Source organism: Scyliorhinus canicula, chromosome 11, assembly GCF_902713615.1.
Source record: "Scyliorhinus canicula chromosome 11, sScyCan1.1, whole genome shotgun sequence".
Lineage (NCBI taxonomy): Eukaryota > Metazoa > Chordata > Chondrichthyes > Carcharhiniformes > Scyliorhinidae > Scyliorhinus > Scyliorhinus canicula.
The window spans coordinates 144,867,081-144,882,195 of NC_052156.1; the positions used below are offsets into that span (position 1 = coordinate 144,867,081).

The 15,115-nt window shown below is 50.2% G+C and overlaps 1 protein-coding gene across 8 annotated transcripts in view; it reads left to right on the forward strand.

The window, feature by feature from the left end:
* The window catches only part of LOC119973464 (nascent polypeptide-associated complex subunit alpha, muscle-specific form-like), a 124,994-nt gene that overhangs the window by 28,718 nt on the left and 81,161 nt on the right, over nt 1-15,115 (forward strand). For 7 of the 8 annotated variants that reach the window (XM_038811652.1, XM_038811655.1, XM_038811653.1 and 4 more), the window contains one exon: nt 8,860-8,942. The exons of the other annotated variant lie outside the window; for it this stretch is intronic. In XM_038811652.1, the coding sequence (XP_038667580.1) occupies nt 8,860-8,942 (83 nt within the window). The remainder of the gene's footprint in view (nt 1-8,859; nt 8,943-15,115) is intronic. 8 annotated transcript variants of the gene reach the window in all.

Here is a 15,115-nt window from a genome sequence, read left to right on the forward strand (position 1 = left end):
TGGGTGTGAGTGTGCGGTTTGTTGGGTGTGAGTGTGCGGTTTGTTGGGTGTGAGTGTGCGGTTTGTTGGGTGTGAGTGCGCGGTTTGTTGGGTGTGAGTGTGCGGTTTGTTGGGTGTGAGTGTGCGGTTTGTTGGGTGTGAGTGTGCGGTTTGTTGGGTGTGAGTGTGCGGTTTGTTGGGTGTGAGTGCGCGGTTTGTTGGGTGTGAGTGCGGTTTGTTGGGTGTGAGTGTGCGGTTTGTTGGGTGTGAGTGTGTGGTTTGTTGGGTGTGACTGTGCGGTTTGTTGGGTGTGAGTGTGTGGTTTGTTGGGTGTGAGTGTGCGGTTTGTTGGGCGTGAGTGCACGGTGTGTTGGGTGTGAGAGTGCGGTTTGTTGGCTGTGTGTGGTTTGTTGGGTGTGAGTGTGCGGTTTGTTGGGTGTGAGTGTGCGGTTTGTTGGGTGTGAGAGTGCGGTTTGTTGGGTGTGAGTGTGCGGTTTGTTGGGTGTGAGAGTGCGGTTTGTTGGGTGTGAGTGTGCGGTTTGTTGGGTGTGAGTGTGCGGTTTGTTGGGTGTGAGTGTGCGGTTTGTTGTGTGTGTGTGGTTTGTTGGGTGTGAGTGTGCGGTTTGTTGGGTGTGAGAGTGCGGTTTGTTGGGTGTGAGGTTGCGGTTTGTTGTGTGTGAGTGTGCGGTGTGTTGGGTGTGAGTGCGCGGTTTGTTGGGTGTGAGTGTACGGTTTGTTGGGTGTGAGTGTACGGTTTGTTGGGTCTGAGTGTGCTGTTTGTTGGGTGCTAGTGTGCGGTTTGTTGGGTGTGAGAGTGCGGTTTGTTTGGTGTGAGCATGCGGTTTGTTGGGTGTGAGTGTGCGGTTTGTTGGGTGTGAGTGTGCGGTTTGTTGGGTGTGAGTGCGTGGTTTGTTGGGTGTGAGAGTGCGGTTTGTTGAGTGTGAGTGCGCAGGTTGTTTGGTGTGAGTGCACGGTTTGTTGGGTGTGAGTGCGTGGTTTATTGGGTGTGAGTGTGCGGTTTGTTGGGTGTGAGTGTGTGGTTTAGTGGGTGTGAGTGCGCAGTTTGTTGGGTGTGAGTGCGCGGTTTGTTGGGTGTGAGTGCGGTATGTTGGGTGTGAGTGCGCGGTTTGTTGGGTGTGAGTGCGGTGTGTTGGGTGTGAGTGCGCGGTTTGTTGGGTGTGAGTGTGCGTTTTGTTGGGTGTGAGTGTGTGGTTTGTTGGGTGTGAGTGTGTGGTTTGTTGGGTGTGAGTGTGCGGTTTGTTGGGCGTGAGTGCACGGTGTGCTGGGTGTGAGAGTGCGGTTTGTTGGGTGTGTGTGGTTTGTTGGGTGTGAGTGTGCGGTTTGTTGGGTGTGAGTGTGCGGTTTGTTGGGTGTGAGTGTGCGGTTTGTTGGGTGTGAGTGTGTGGTTTGTTGGGTGTGAGTGTGTGGTTTGTTGGGTGTGAGTGTGCGGTTTGTTGGGTGTGAGTGTGCGGTTTGTTGGGTGTGAGTGCGGTGTGTTGGGTGTGAGTGTGCGGTTTGTTGGGTGTGAGTGTGCGGTTTGTTGAGTGTAAGTGTGCGGTTTGTTGGTGTGTGTGTGCGGTTTGTTGGGTGTGAGTGTGCGGTTTGTTGGGTGTGAGTGTGCGGTTTGTTGGGTGTGAGTGTGCGGTTTGTTGGGTGTGAGTGCGGTTTGTTGGGTGTGAGTGTGCGGTTTGTTGGGTGTGAGTGTGCGGTTTGTTGGGTGTGAGAGTGCGGTTTGTTGGGTGTGAGTGTGTTGTTTGTTGGGTGTGAGTGTGCGGTTTGTTGGGTGTGAGTGTGCGGTTTGTTGGGTGTGAGTATGCGGTTTGTTGGGTGTGAGTGTGGGGTTTGTTGGGTGTGAGTGCGGTTTGTTGGGTGTGAGAGTGCGGTTTGTTGGGTGTGAGTGCGGTTTGTTGGGTGCGAGTGTGTTGTGTGTGAGGTGTATTGCGTGTCAGTGTATGGTTTGTTGTGTGTGAGTGTGTGGTTTGTTGGGTGTGAGTGTGCGGTGTGTTGGGTGTGAGAGTGCGGTTTGTTGGGAGTGAGTGTGTGGTTTGTTGTGTGTGCGTGTGTGGTTTGTTGGGTGTGAGAGTGCGGTTTGTTGTGTGTGAGTGCGCGGTTTGTTGGGTGTGAGTGTACGGTGTGTTGGGTGTGCGTGTGCGGTTTGTTGGGTGTGAGTGTGTGGTTTGTTGGGTGTGAGTGCGGTTTGTTGGGAGTTAGTGTGCGGTTTGTTGGGTGTGAGTGTGCGGTGCGTTGGGTGTGAATGTGCGGTTTGTTGGGTGTGAGTACGTGGTTTGTTGGGTGTGAGTGTGCGGTTTGTTGGGTGTGAGTGCGGTTTGTTGGGTGTGAGTGTGCGGTTTGTTTGGTGTGAGTGTGCGGTTTGTTGGGTGTGAGAATGCGGTTTGTTAGGTGTGAGTGCACGGTGTGTTGGGTGTGAGTGTGCGGTTTGTTGGGTGTGAGTGTGCGGTTTGTTGGGTGTGAGTGCGCGGTTTGTTAGGTGTGAGAATACGGTTTGTTGTGGTGAGTGTGCAGTTTCTTGGGGGTGAGGTTTGCGGTTTGTTGGGTGTGAGTGTGCGGTTTGTTGGGTGGGTGTGAATGTGCGGTTTGTTGGGTGTGAGTGCGCGGTTTGTTGAGTGTGAGTGTGTGGTTTGTTGGGGGTGAGGTTGCGGTTTGTTGGGTGTGAGTGTGCGGTTTGGTGGGTGTGAGTGTGCGGTTTGTTGGGTGTGAGAGTGCGGTTTGTTGGGTGTGAGTGCGCGGTTTGTTGAGTATGAGTGTGTGGTTTGTTGGGTGTGAGTGTGTGGTTTGTTGGGTGTGAGTGTGCGGTTTGTTGGGTGTGAGTGTGCGGTTTGTTGGGTGTGAGTGTGCGGTTTGTTGGGTGTGAGTGTGCGGTTTGTTGGGTGTGAGTGTGCGGTTTGTTGGGTGTGAGTGTGCGGTTTGTTGGGTGTGAGGTGCGCGGTTTGTTGTGTGTGAGTGTGCGGTGCGTTGGGTGTGAATGTGCGGTTTGTTGGGTGTGAGTGCGCGGTTTGTTGAGTGTGAGTGTGTGGTTTGTTGGGTGTGAGTGTGCGGTTTGTTGGGTGTGAGTGTGCGGTTTGTTGGGTGTGAGTGCGCGGTTTGTTGGGTGTGAGTGTGTGGTTTGTTGGGTGTGAGTGTGTGGTTTGTTGGGTGTGAGTGTGCGGTTTGTTGGGTGTGAGTGCGCGGTTTGTTGAGTGTGAGTGTGTGGTTTGTTGGGTGTGAGTGCGGGGTTTGTTGGGTGTGAGTGCGCGGTTTGTTGAGTGTGAGTGTGTGGTTTGTTGGGTGTGAGTGTGCGGTTTGTTGGGTGTGAGTGCGCGGTTTGTTGGGTGTGAGAGTGCGGTTTGTTGGGTGTGAGTGTGTGGTTTGTTGGGGGTGAGGTTGCGGTTTGTTGGGTGTGAGTGTGTGGTTTGTTGGGTGTGAGTGCGCGGTTTGTTGGGTGTGAGAGTGCGGTTTGTTGGGTGTGAGTGTGCGGATTGTTGGGTGTGAGTGTGTGGTTTGTTGGGTGTGAGTGTGCGGTTTGTTGGGTGTGAGTGCGCGGTTTGTTGGGTGTGAGTGTGCGGTTTGTTGGGTGTGAGTGTGCGGTGTGTTGGGTGTGCGTGTGCGGTTTGTTTGGTGTGAGTGTGCGGTTTGTTGGGTGTGAGAATGCGGTTTGTTGGGTGTGAGTGTGCGGTTTGTTGGGTGTGAGTGTGCTGTTTGTTGGGTGCTGGTGTGCGGTTTGTTGGGTGTGAGTGCGCGGTTTGTTTGGTGTGAGCATGCGGTTTGTTGGGTGTGAGTGCGCGGTTTGTTGGGTGTGAGTGTGTGGTTTGTTGGGTGTGAGTGTGTGGTTTGTTGGGTGTGAGTGTGTGGTTTGTTGGGTGTGAGTGCGCGGTTTGTTGGGTGTGAGTGCGCGGTTTGTTGGGTGTGAGTGTGCGGTTTAGTGGGTGTGAGTGCGCGGTTTGTTGGGTGTGAGTGCGGTGTGTTGGGTGTGAGTGCGCGGTTTGTTGGGTGTGAGTGTGCGTTTTGTTTTGTGTGAGTGTGTGGTTTGATGGGTGTGAGTGTGCGGTTTGTTGGGTGTGAGTGTGTGGTTTGTTGGGTGTGAGTGTGCGGTTTGTTGGGCGTGGAGTGCACGGTGTGCTGGGTGTGAGAGTGCGGTTTGTTGGGGTGGAGTGCGCGGTTTGTTGGGTGTGAGTGTGCGGTTTTGTTGGGTGTGAGTGTGCGGTTTGTTGGGGTGTGAGTGCGCGGTTTGTTGGGTGTGAGTGTGCTGTTTGTTGGGTGTGAGTGTGCGGTTTGTTGGGTGTGAGGTTGCGGTTTGTTGGGTCTGAGTGTGCTGTTTGTTGGGTGCTAGTGTGCGGTTTGTTGGGTGTGAGAGTGCGGTTTGTTTGGTGTGAGCATGCGGTTTGTTGGGTGTGAGTGCGCGGTTTGTTGGGTGTGAGTGCGTGGTTTGTTGGGTGTGAGTGTGCGGTTTAGTGGGTGTGAGTGCGCGGTTTGTTGGGTGTGAGTGCGGTGTGTTGGGTGTGAGTGTGCGGTTTGTTGGGTGTGAGTATGCGGTTTGTTGGGTGTGAGTGCGCGGTTTGTTGGGTGTGAGTGCGGTTTGTTGGGTGTGAGTGTGCGGTTTGTTGGGTGTGAGTGTGTGGTTTGTTGGGTGTGAGTGTGCGGTTTGTTGGGTGTGAGTGTGTGGTTTGTTGGGTGTGAGTGTGCGGTTTGTTGGGCGTGAGTGCACGGTGTGTTGGGTGTGAGAGTGCGGTTTGTTGGGTGTGTGTGGTTTGTTGGGTGTGAGTGTGCGGTTTGTTGGGTGTGAGTGTGCGGTTTGTTGGGTGTGAGTGTGCGGTTTGTTGGGTGTGAGTGTGCGGTTTGTTGGGTGTGAGTGTGCGGTTTGTTGGGTGTGATTGTGCGGTTTGTTGGGTGTGAGTGCGCGGTTTGTTGGGTGTGAGTGTGCGGTTTGTTGGGTGTGAGTGTGCGGTTTGTTGGGTGTGAGTGTGCGGTTTGTTGGGTGTGAGTGTGCGGTTTGTTGGGTGTGAGTGCGCGGTTTGTTGGGTGTGAGTGCGGTTTGTTGGGTGTGAGTGTGCGGTTTGTTGGGTGTGAGTGTGTGGTTTGTTGGGTGTGAGTGTGCGGTTTGTTGGGTGTGAGTGTGTGGTTTGTTGGGTGTGAGTGTGCGGTTTGTTGGGCGTGAGTGCACGGTGTGTTGGGTGTGAGAGTGCGGTTTGTTGGGTGTGTGTGGTTTGTTGGGTGTGAGTGTGCGGTTTGTTGGGTGTGAGTGTGCGGTTTGTTGGGTGTGAGAGTGCGGTTTGTTGGGTGTGAGTGTGCGGTTTGTTGGGTGTGAGAGTGCGGTTTGTTGGGTGTGAGTGTGCGGTTTGTTGGGTGTGAGTGTGCGGTTTGTTGGGTGTGAGTGTGCGGTTTGTTGTGTGTGTGTGGTTTGTTGGGTGTGAGTGTGCGGTTTGTTGGGTGTGAGAGTGCGGTTTGTTGGGTGTGAGGTTGCGGTTTGTTGTGTGTGAGTGTGCGGTGTGTTGGGTGTGAGTGCGCGGTTTGTTGTGTGTGAGTGTGCGGTTTGTTGGGTGTGAGTGTGCGGTTTGTTGGGTGTGAGCATGCGGTTTGTTGGGTGTGAGTGTGCGGTTTGTTGGGTGTGAGTGTACGGTTTGTTGGGTGTGAGTGTACGGTTTGTTGGGTCTGAGTGTGCTGTTTGTTGGGTGCTAGTGTGCGGTTTGTTGGGTGTGAGAGTGCGGTTTGTTTGGTGTGAGCATGCGGTTTGTTGGGTGTGAGTGTGCGGTTTGTTGGGTGTGAGTGTGCGGTTTGTTGGGTGTGAGTGCGTGGTTTGTTGGGTGTGAGAGTGCGGTTTGTTGAGTGTGAGTGCGCAGGTTGTTTGGTGTGAGTGCACGGTTTGTTGGGTGTGAGTGCGTGGTTTATTGGGTGTGAGTGTGCGGTTTGTTGGGTGTGAGTGTGTGGTTTAGTGGGTGTGGGTGCGCAGTTTGTTGGGTGTGAGTGCGCGGTTTGTTGGGTGTGAGTGCGGTATGTTGGGTGTGAGTGCGCGGTTTGTTGGGTGTGAGTGCGCGGTTTGTTGGGTGTGAGTGCGGTGTGTTGGGTGTGAGTGCGCGGTTTGTTGGGTGTGAGTGTGCGTTTTGTTGGGTGTGAGTGTGTGGTTTGTTGGGTGTGAGTGTGTGGTTTGTTGGGTGTGAGTGTGCGGTTTGTTGGGCGTGAGTGCACGGTGTGCTGGGTGTGAGAGTGCGGTTTGTTGGGTGTGAGTGTGCGGTTTGTTGGGTGTGAGTGTGCGGTTTGTTGGGTGTGAGTGTGCGGTTTGTTGGGTGTGTGTGGTTTGTTGGGTGTGAGAGTGCGGTTTGTTGGGTGTGTGTGGTTTGTTGGGTGTGAGTGTGCGGTTTGTTGGGTGTGTGTGGTTTGTTGGGTGTGAGTGTGCGGTTTGTTGGGTGTGAGTGTGCGGTTTGTTGGGTGTGAGTGTGCGGTTTGTTGGGTGTGAGTGTGCGGTTTGTTGGGTGTGTGTGGTTTGTTGGGTGTGAGTGTGCGGTTTGTTGGGTGTGAGTGTGCGGTTTGTTGGGTGTGTGTGGTTTGTTGGGTGTGAGTGTGCGGTTTGTTGGGTGTGAGTGTGCGGTTTGTTGGGTGTGTGTGGTTTGTTGGGTGTGAGTGTGCGGTTTGTTGGGTGTGTGTGGTTTGTTGGGTGTGAGAGTGCGGTTTGTTGGGTGTGTGTGGTTTGTTGGGTGTGAGTGTGCGGTTTGTTGGGTGTGAGTGTGCGGTTTGTTGGGTGTGAGTGTGCGGTTTGTTGGGTGTGAGAGTGCGGTTTGTTGGGCGTGAGGTTGCGGTTTGTTGTGTGTGAGTGTGCAGTGTGTTGGGTGTGAGTGCGCGGTTTGTTGGTGTGAGTGTACGGTTTGTTGGGTGTGAGTGTGCTGTTTGTTGGGTGCTAGTGTGCGGTTTGTTGGGTGTGAGAGTGCGGTTTGTTGGTGTGAGCATGCGGTTTGTTGGGTGTGAGTGCGTGGTTTGTTGGGTGTGAGAGTGCGGTTTGTTGGATGTGAGTGCATGGTTTGTTGGGTGTGAGTGTGCGGTTTGTTGGGTGTGAGTGTGTGGTTTAGTGGGTGTGAGTGCGCAGTTTGTTGGGTGTGAGTGCGCGGTTTGTTGGGTGTGAGTGCGGTGTGTTGGGTGTGAGTGTGCGGTTTGTTGGGTGTGAGTGCGTGGTTTGTTGGGTGTGAGTGCGGTGTGTTGGGTGTGAGTGCGCGGTTTGTTGGGTGTGAGTGTGCGTTTTGTTGGGTGTGAGTGTGTGGTTTGTTGGGTGTGGGTGTGCGGTTTGTTGTGTGTGAGTGCGCGGTTTGTTGGGTGTGAGTGTGCGGTTTGTTGGGTGTGAGTGGGCGTTTTGTTGGGTGTGAGGTTGCGGTTTGTTGGGTGTGAGTGTGTGGTTTGTTGGGTGTGAGGTTGCGGTTGGTTGGGTGTGAGTGCGCGGTTTGTTGGGTGTGAGTGTGCGGTGTGTTGGGTGTGAGTGTGTGGTTTGTTGGGTGTGAGTGTGCGGTTTGTTGGGTGTGAGTGGGCGTTTTGTTGGGTGTGAGGTTGCGGTTTGTTGGGTGTGAGTGTGTGGCTTGTTGGGTGTGATGTTGCGGTTGGTTGGGTGTGAGTGTGTGGTTTGTTGGGTGTGAGTGCGCGGTTTGTTGGGTGTGAGTGCGGTATGTTGGGTGTGAGTGCGCGGTTTGTTGGGTGTGAGTGCGCGGTTTGTTGGGTGTGAGTGTGCGGTTTGTTGGGTGTGAGTGTGCGGTGTGTTGGGTGTGAGTGCGTGGTTTGTTGGGTGTGAGTGTGCGGTTTGTTGGGTGTGAGTGTGGTTTTTTGAGTGTGAGTGTGCGGTTTGTTGGGTCGTTATGGATTACTGGCCTGGGAGCACGGCATGTTTTGAAAAAGATTGAGCTGACTTGCTGGCTGGATGTTATCTTTCTCGTGTTGTATCTTTCGTTTGGCGGATAATTTGCTTGATCAGCTTTGGGCATTTGCTTTGGGCGTTCTCTGCGTCAGGGATGATATTGTTGAGATCTATCAGGTATGGTATGAACTCAAGGAAGTGCCCCACCTTTTGTGTGACACAGATTAGATGCCCCACCTTTTGTGTGACACAGATTAGTTGCCCCAGTTGGCTGCATAGAACGTGAATCCAGAATGTTGCAAGATACAATTGGGGAAGCCTCTAGTTTGTTCCTTTAATCTGTTCAAGGAATCTGGGATCACTTCACAAGGACACTGCAGAAGAATCAAACCATTGAGTCTGTTGCTGGTGACTTGATGAGAAGGGCTGCAGGTCACACTCCTGCACTGTCCCCTGTCACTTCAATTGTTCCGTTCAGTTAAAAAAAAGTGCAGCTCTTCTGAAGGCTGAATAGGAGTGCTTTCGAGGCTGCAGTGTCCCTGGGTTAGCGAAGGAGAAAATCAACCCGGTGCCCTTCTCCAATCAATGTCACGTGTCTGTGCTTTAATTGTGGTGCACCATGTCGTTGAATATCCCATTGTGTCAGCTGAAACAGGAAGAACAGCAGCCAAGGAATCAGCAAACGCTGTCAGGAGGTTAGAAATAAAGTACAAGAATAAAAGCAGATTTCTCCTTTATGTTGGCAAGATGTAATGGAACAACATTCTCAATTTCTGAAATTGCATGGCCTTTTGGGACGATATACGCAATTTGGGGTTGCATGGCTTTGCGCAAATGTAGTTTAGTGCTGGTTCAGGAGGAACTGTGGAGGCATGCAGCAACACATTTTAAGAGGAAGAGTGGGAAGGGGAGTGAAAACTCTGTGCTGCACCAAGTCGATTCATCACCTTCGTGCGCTGTGTGCAAAATGGTACTGCATTTTCAAACATCTCCTTTTGAGATGTTGCTGAGAGATCTGATAATGCCCTGAGTAACTGTAGTCTATTTTTCCTCAGGTGACCAGTTGCTAAACTGGACCCATGACTTCAGACACTGCCTGTCAAATTGTCAGCCGTTAAGAAAGGAGTTGAGTTCAAGGGTAGGTTAAAGTCATCATGGATGAGGAGTTGTCCAGTGCAAAAATTGGATGAGGACCGAAACTTACATTATACAGCGTCTTCCACATCCTCAGAATATTCCATTGTTTCATCACAGCCAGTAAATTACTTGTTGAAAGGAAATCCCTGTTGTTTTGTAGGTGACTGTGGCAGCCAATGTATGATCAGCAAGATTCCACAAACTTAATAAATTAACCATAGGATGGTACAACACAGGGGAAGGCTATTTGGCCCATCATGCTGAAAGAGCGGACTGATTAGTCCCACTACTCTTTCCCCAAACCCTGTAAATGCCTTAGTTTTAAATGTTTACTAACTCTCTTTCAGAAGTACCCCGATCCCAGACCAGAGCCTAAAAGTGGCTAGGATACTGGACTGAAACCCCAATATTTGATTTTATTTTTGTAAGTCTGTACGGGAAAGAATACTTTGCTTTAGGAGTAATTGCACGAGGGAGTAGGGATTTGGTATTTCAAAACAAAACTTTATCATCAATACAATATTAAACTCTTTAACAACACATCCAAATATCTTACAATGACCCCATAAACAATGCTACTCAATTCCCAATTAAACAACAAGAAAGGGAAAAAAACATACAGCTCTCAATCGATCCCAATCCCAATCCCGATGGCACAGATTAATACTTGCTTTCCAGAACAGATTTGGCTCCTGTTAGAAACCCTGCAGTCTCTGGCTGGATGTCTTCAAAAGGCTGTTTCAATTGGTTTGTTTCACCTTCCCCCTTGTCCTCAGACAAGTCTGCACTGCTTTAAATACTATTACTCTTTTTAAACTATCTTCTGTGAGAAAAATACCTTACTTGTAGTCTAAAAGGTTAGTCATATCAGACCTCAACTCAAAGAACTCTCTCAAAAATGTCTGAATAACTTAGCTCCACCCAGCAATGTCATCATCTCCCCAAGCTGAAGACAAATTAACTCTCCAGGCTGAAAACACATGGGGCGTGATTCTCCAAAATGGAGACTAAGTCTTCGCGCCATCGTGAACGCCTTCAGGTTTCACGATGGGGCGAAACAGGTGCGGAGCCAACCGATTCTGGCACCCACTCACAGGGGGGCCAGCACGGCACTGGAACGGTTCACACTGCTCCAGCCTCCCTTCCCAGTGCCAAATGGGCACCGCGCCAACCCGCACATGCGTGGGGGACTTCTTCAGCGTACCGGCCCCTACGCAACATGCCGTGGGGATTCAGGGGCCGGCAGCGCAGCAAAGTAGGCCCGGGGGGGGGGATCGGTGGGCCCTGATCACGGGCCAGACCCATCGGAGGCCCACCCCGGGGACAGAGTGTGTGTCCCCCCCCCCCCCCATAGGCCACCCCCCCGACCCTTCGCGCAGAGTTCCAGCCGGCAGCGGCCAGGAGTGAACGGCGCCGGCGGGACTCTGCCGTTTCTGCGCGGCTGCTCAGCCTATCCGGGCCAGAGAATCGGCGGCCCGGATGTGGATAGCGGCCTGAAACCGGCGCCGCGCCAAACGCGCCGGCGCAAATGGCGCCGATTCTCCGCACCTTGGAAAATGACGCGCTGGTGTCGGAGTGGCATGGTGCAGTTACGGCAATTCTCCGGCTCAGCGCGGGACTCAGAGAATCGTGCCCATGAACTCCCCAGGGACCCACCTCTAGTCAAACAATAGTACATTAGCCCAGACTGAAAACACATTACTCTGGTCAGTTTCACCTCTGGCTCCTAAAAGCTTTCTGGTCTTTGAAAACAATATTATTTTTAAAAACATGACTACCGCTTTCAAACACCCACTAACCCAGACTGTTAACCCTTAAATTGGCAAATGTTTACAATCCAATATACCTAAAATGCTGCATTAATTGTAGAAGTTACTGTTGAATTTTGTTCCACCACCCTTTCAGTCAGTGCATTCCAGGTCATTAAAACAAAATTCTCGTCTCCTCCAGTAAGAGTCTTCCCTCTCCAGCATCACTTGGTGATATCAATACTCTTGGTTTCCTGAACTTCACACAAGAGCTTAAACACTATGTTACCCACTTTTTGTAAGTCACTCATGGACATTTTGCAGAGAAATTTTGCCAGGTTGGCAGGGCAGTGAGAAATGGCTTTAAATCTGGAGAAGCACGAGGTATTGCATTTGGGGAAGGTGAACAAGGCTGGGAATACACAATAAATGGTTTGATGCTGAGAAGTGTAGAAGAACAGAGGGACCTTGGAGTGCATGTCCACAGATCCTTGATGGTAGCTGGAAAGATAAACAAGGACATCAAGGGCAGCAAGGTGGCACAGTCATTAGCACTGCTGCCTCACAGCTCCAGGGACCCAGGTTCAATTCCAGCCTCGGGTCACTGTGTGGGTTTCCTCCGGGTGCTCCGGTTTCTTCCCACAGTCCAAAGATGTGCAGGTTAGGTAATTTGGCCATGTTAAATTGCCCCTTAGTGTCCAAAAGATTAGGTAGGGTTGCTGGGTTGTGGGAATAGGGTAGAGGCATGGGCTTAAGTAGGGCGCTCTTTCCAAGGTCTGGTGCAGACTCGATGGGCTGAATGGCCTCCTTCTGCACTGTAAATTCTATGAGCTTTGCATCAAGAAAGCACATGGGACATTTGCCAACATGTTAGTTGAGACATAGAATATTGGAGATTATGCTGGAGCGGATACATATTAGTTAGCTGGAGCATTCCGTGCAGTTCTGGTCACGACACTGTAGGAAAGATGTGATTGTGCAAGAGAGAGTAGAGGGAAGATTTAAGAGGATGTCACCTGGACTGGAGATTTATAGTTAGGACGAAAGATTGGATAAGCTGGGGTTGTTTTCTTTCGAGCAGAGGAGGCTGAGAGGTAAAACTTAACTGCAGCGTATAAAATTATATGGGGTCTATTATAAGAGTGGATAGGAAGGCTATAATCCCCTTATTTGAGGGGCCCATTATCAGGGGGCACAGATTTAGGGTAGGGGGTTGAGAGGGGATTCAACGGCAAATCCTTTTACCCAGAGAGTGGTGGGGATCACAAACTCAATGCCTGAGAAGGTGGTAGAGGCAGAAACCTTAATAATATTTTGAATCTATAAGATTTCGGAGCAAGAGCTAAAAATTGGGATTAAACTGAATGCTCCTTGTGGGCTGGCCTGGATATGATGGGCTAAATGGACTCTTCATGCTGCATATTTCTATGATTTTCTGACATTGTCTCCTGTTTGTAACTCATAGACATTGTTTTACCTTCTCTGCTGTTTTTGATCCTGTATCTTGGAATGTATTGGAAAAGATAAGAAGCTGGTGATCATGGTGGTAGCAGATTATTCAATGTAGCCATTTGTGGATAAATTGTGAAAGTCCAATTTTTGGTGCGCGACCCTTGTCTATTTTGGGGATGTGCAGGCTGTGCCAGCATTTCTTGTCCATCCCTAATTGCCCTTAAGGGGCAATTAAGAGTCAGCCACATTACTGTGGGTCTGGAGGCACATGTCGGCCAGACCAGATAAGGACGGCAGATTTCCTTCCCGAAAGGACATTAGTGAACCAGATGGGTTTTTACGATAATCAACAATGGTTTCATGGTCATCGTTAGATTTTTAATTCCAGATCTTTATTGAATTCAAATTTCACCATCTGCAGTGGCGGGATTTGAACCTGGGTCCCTAGAGCATTACTCTGGGTCTTGGTTTACTAGTCCACTGACAATGCCACTATGCCGCCACCTCCCCTGAAGCTTCCTTGTTTTGATAAAGGATTTGAGAGGAAAAGCCCATTGGTTTGTCATACATGTTGCTACCCAAAAATATAATATCATAATCCTCTGAATTTGAGCCACTAGTCTTTCCAGTGCAGAAAGCTTCTACATTAGTTTCATAATATACCCCAGGAACTCTTGGAGCTTCTCTTTCCATTGGGAATTGTCTGGCTTCGTTCACCAGATTTGTATGTATGTGAGTAAAAGATGACTGCTGCTTATAAAAGCGATGATTTAGCTCCTCTCTGTCTCCTCTTCCTCCAACCCTAAGGAAGTGTTCAACTGTGAGTTAAGCTGAACTGGAAGTTTAAAGTTAGTGATTGGATTGCCAGCTTTGTGCTGAGAGGTTGGGTTTTTAAAATAAATTTAGATCACCCAATTCATTTTTTTCCAATTAAGGGACAATTTAGCGTGGCCAATCCACCTACCCTGCACATCTCTTGGTTGTGGGGGCGAAACCCAAGCAAACACGGGCAGAATGTGCAAACTACACACGGACAGTGACCCAGAGCCAGGATCGAAACGGGACCTCGGTGCCTTGAGGCAGCAGGGCTAACCCACTGCGCCACCGTGCTGCCCCTGAGAGGTTGGGTTGATTGCACTGATGTTGGTATCTTTCACTTTATACATTACAGAAGATTTGTCTGAGTTGTGATTGAGCCCCACCACCCTCTACTGAGGAGTAAAGTATCATTTTCTTTCATTTCCACGTTATAGTGCCATTGAAATGGTTCCAATTGTGGGGGAAGACCTAAATCAGGAGCCATAAACTTAGGATTGTCACCAATAAATTCAAAAGGGAGTTTGGAGGAAGCTACTTTAGCCAGAGTGCTTAGTATCTGGTTCTCGTGACCATATTGAGTAGTTAAGTGACTAGAATAGGTGTCCATGATGTGGAGATGACAGCATTGGACTGGGGTGAGCACAGTAAGAAGTACAACACCAGGTTAAAGTCCAACAGGTTTGTTTCAAACACTAGCTTTCGAAGCACTGCTCCTTCCAGAATAGGTGTGTTTAAGGGGAAGCTAGAGAAATGAGAAAGGAAGACATATAAAGATGCGCCGATGAGATGAAGAGGGTGGGGGTGGGACACAGGTGGGATATGTATAACAGCATCAACCAGCTGGACCAAATGGCCCATTCCTGTATATGGTCTATGATTCCTGTCTGTGACTCATTTCCAGATTTTACTTTCTGTTTATAAATAATGTTACTATGACATCCCATGTGACTGTGTCACAGGAAAATTTTCCCTCCTTTGTGCGCAGCCTTTAACATGATTGACCATACCATTCTCTCCAACACCTCTCCACTGCCGTCTTGCTGGGTGGGATTCCACTCACCTGGTTCTATTCTTATTTGTTTCATTGTAGCCAGAGAATCACTTTCAATATCTTTTCTTCCTGCACCTGCATCATTACCTCTGGTGTACCCCAAGAATATATCCTTGATCCCCTCCTACTTCTCATCTGCATGCTACCCCATGGCGACATTCACGTGTGCACTGGTGACACCCAGCTATTCCTCACTACTGTCCCTCTCGATTACTTCTCTACTACTAATTATCAGGCTCTGACCTCCAGTACTAGATGAGCAGAAATTTCCTCTCATAGACTGAAACCATTGGTTTTGATCCCCATTCCAAACTCTGTTCCCTTCCTATCGGCTCAAGCTTCCTCTCTCAGGAAGAAACCAGGGGCTGGTTTAGCTCACTGGGCTAAATCGCTGGCTTTTAAAGCAGACCAAGCAGGCCAGCAGCACGGTTCGATTCCCGTACCAGCCTCCCGGGACAGGCGCTCGAATGTGGCGACTAGGAGCTTTTCACAGTAACTTCATTGAAGCCTACTCGTGACAATAAGCGATTTTCATTTCATTTCATTCTCTGGCAGTTCCCAAAGACTAAACTAGTCTTTTTGCAACCTTGGTCAACCTTTGACCCTGACATGAGCTTCCAACTTCATAAATTTGGCATCATTAACACCGCCATTGACTGACTTGAACCCGATCTCATCTCATCTGTGTCTGAAATCCTCATTCACGCCTTTGTTACCTCTCGAGTCAATGTCTCCCGTATTCCACCCTCTGTAAACTTTATCCAAAGTCATCAAAAACTCTTCTGCCTGCATCAAGTCCAAATTACTGTTCACACTTGTGCTTGCTGACCTAGATTGGCTCCTGGCCAAGCAACATCTTGATTCACATCATAATTTCAAATCCCTTCATAGCCTTGCCCTTCCCTATCTCTGAAATCTCCTCCAGCCTCATAGGCCCTTCCCTATCTCTGAAATCCCCTCCAGCCTTATAGGCCCTTCCCTATCTCTGAAATCTCCTCCAGCCTCATAGGCCCTTCCCTATCTCTGAAATCTCCTCCAGCCTCATAGGCCCTTCCCTATCTCTGAAATCTCCTCCAGCCTCATAGGCCCTTCCCTATCTCTGAA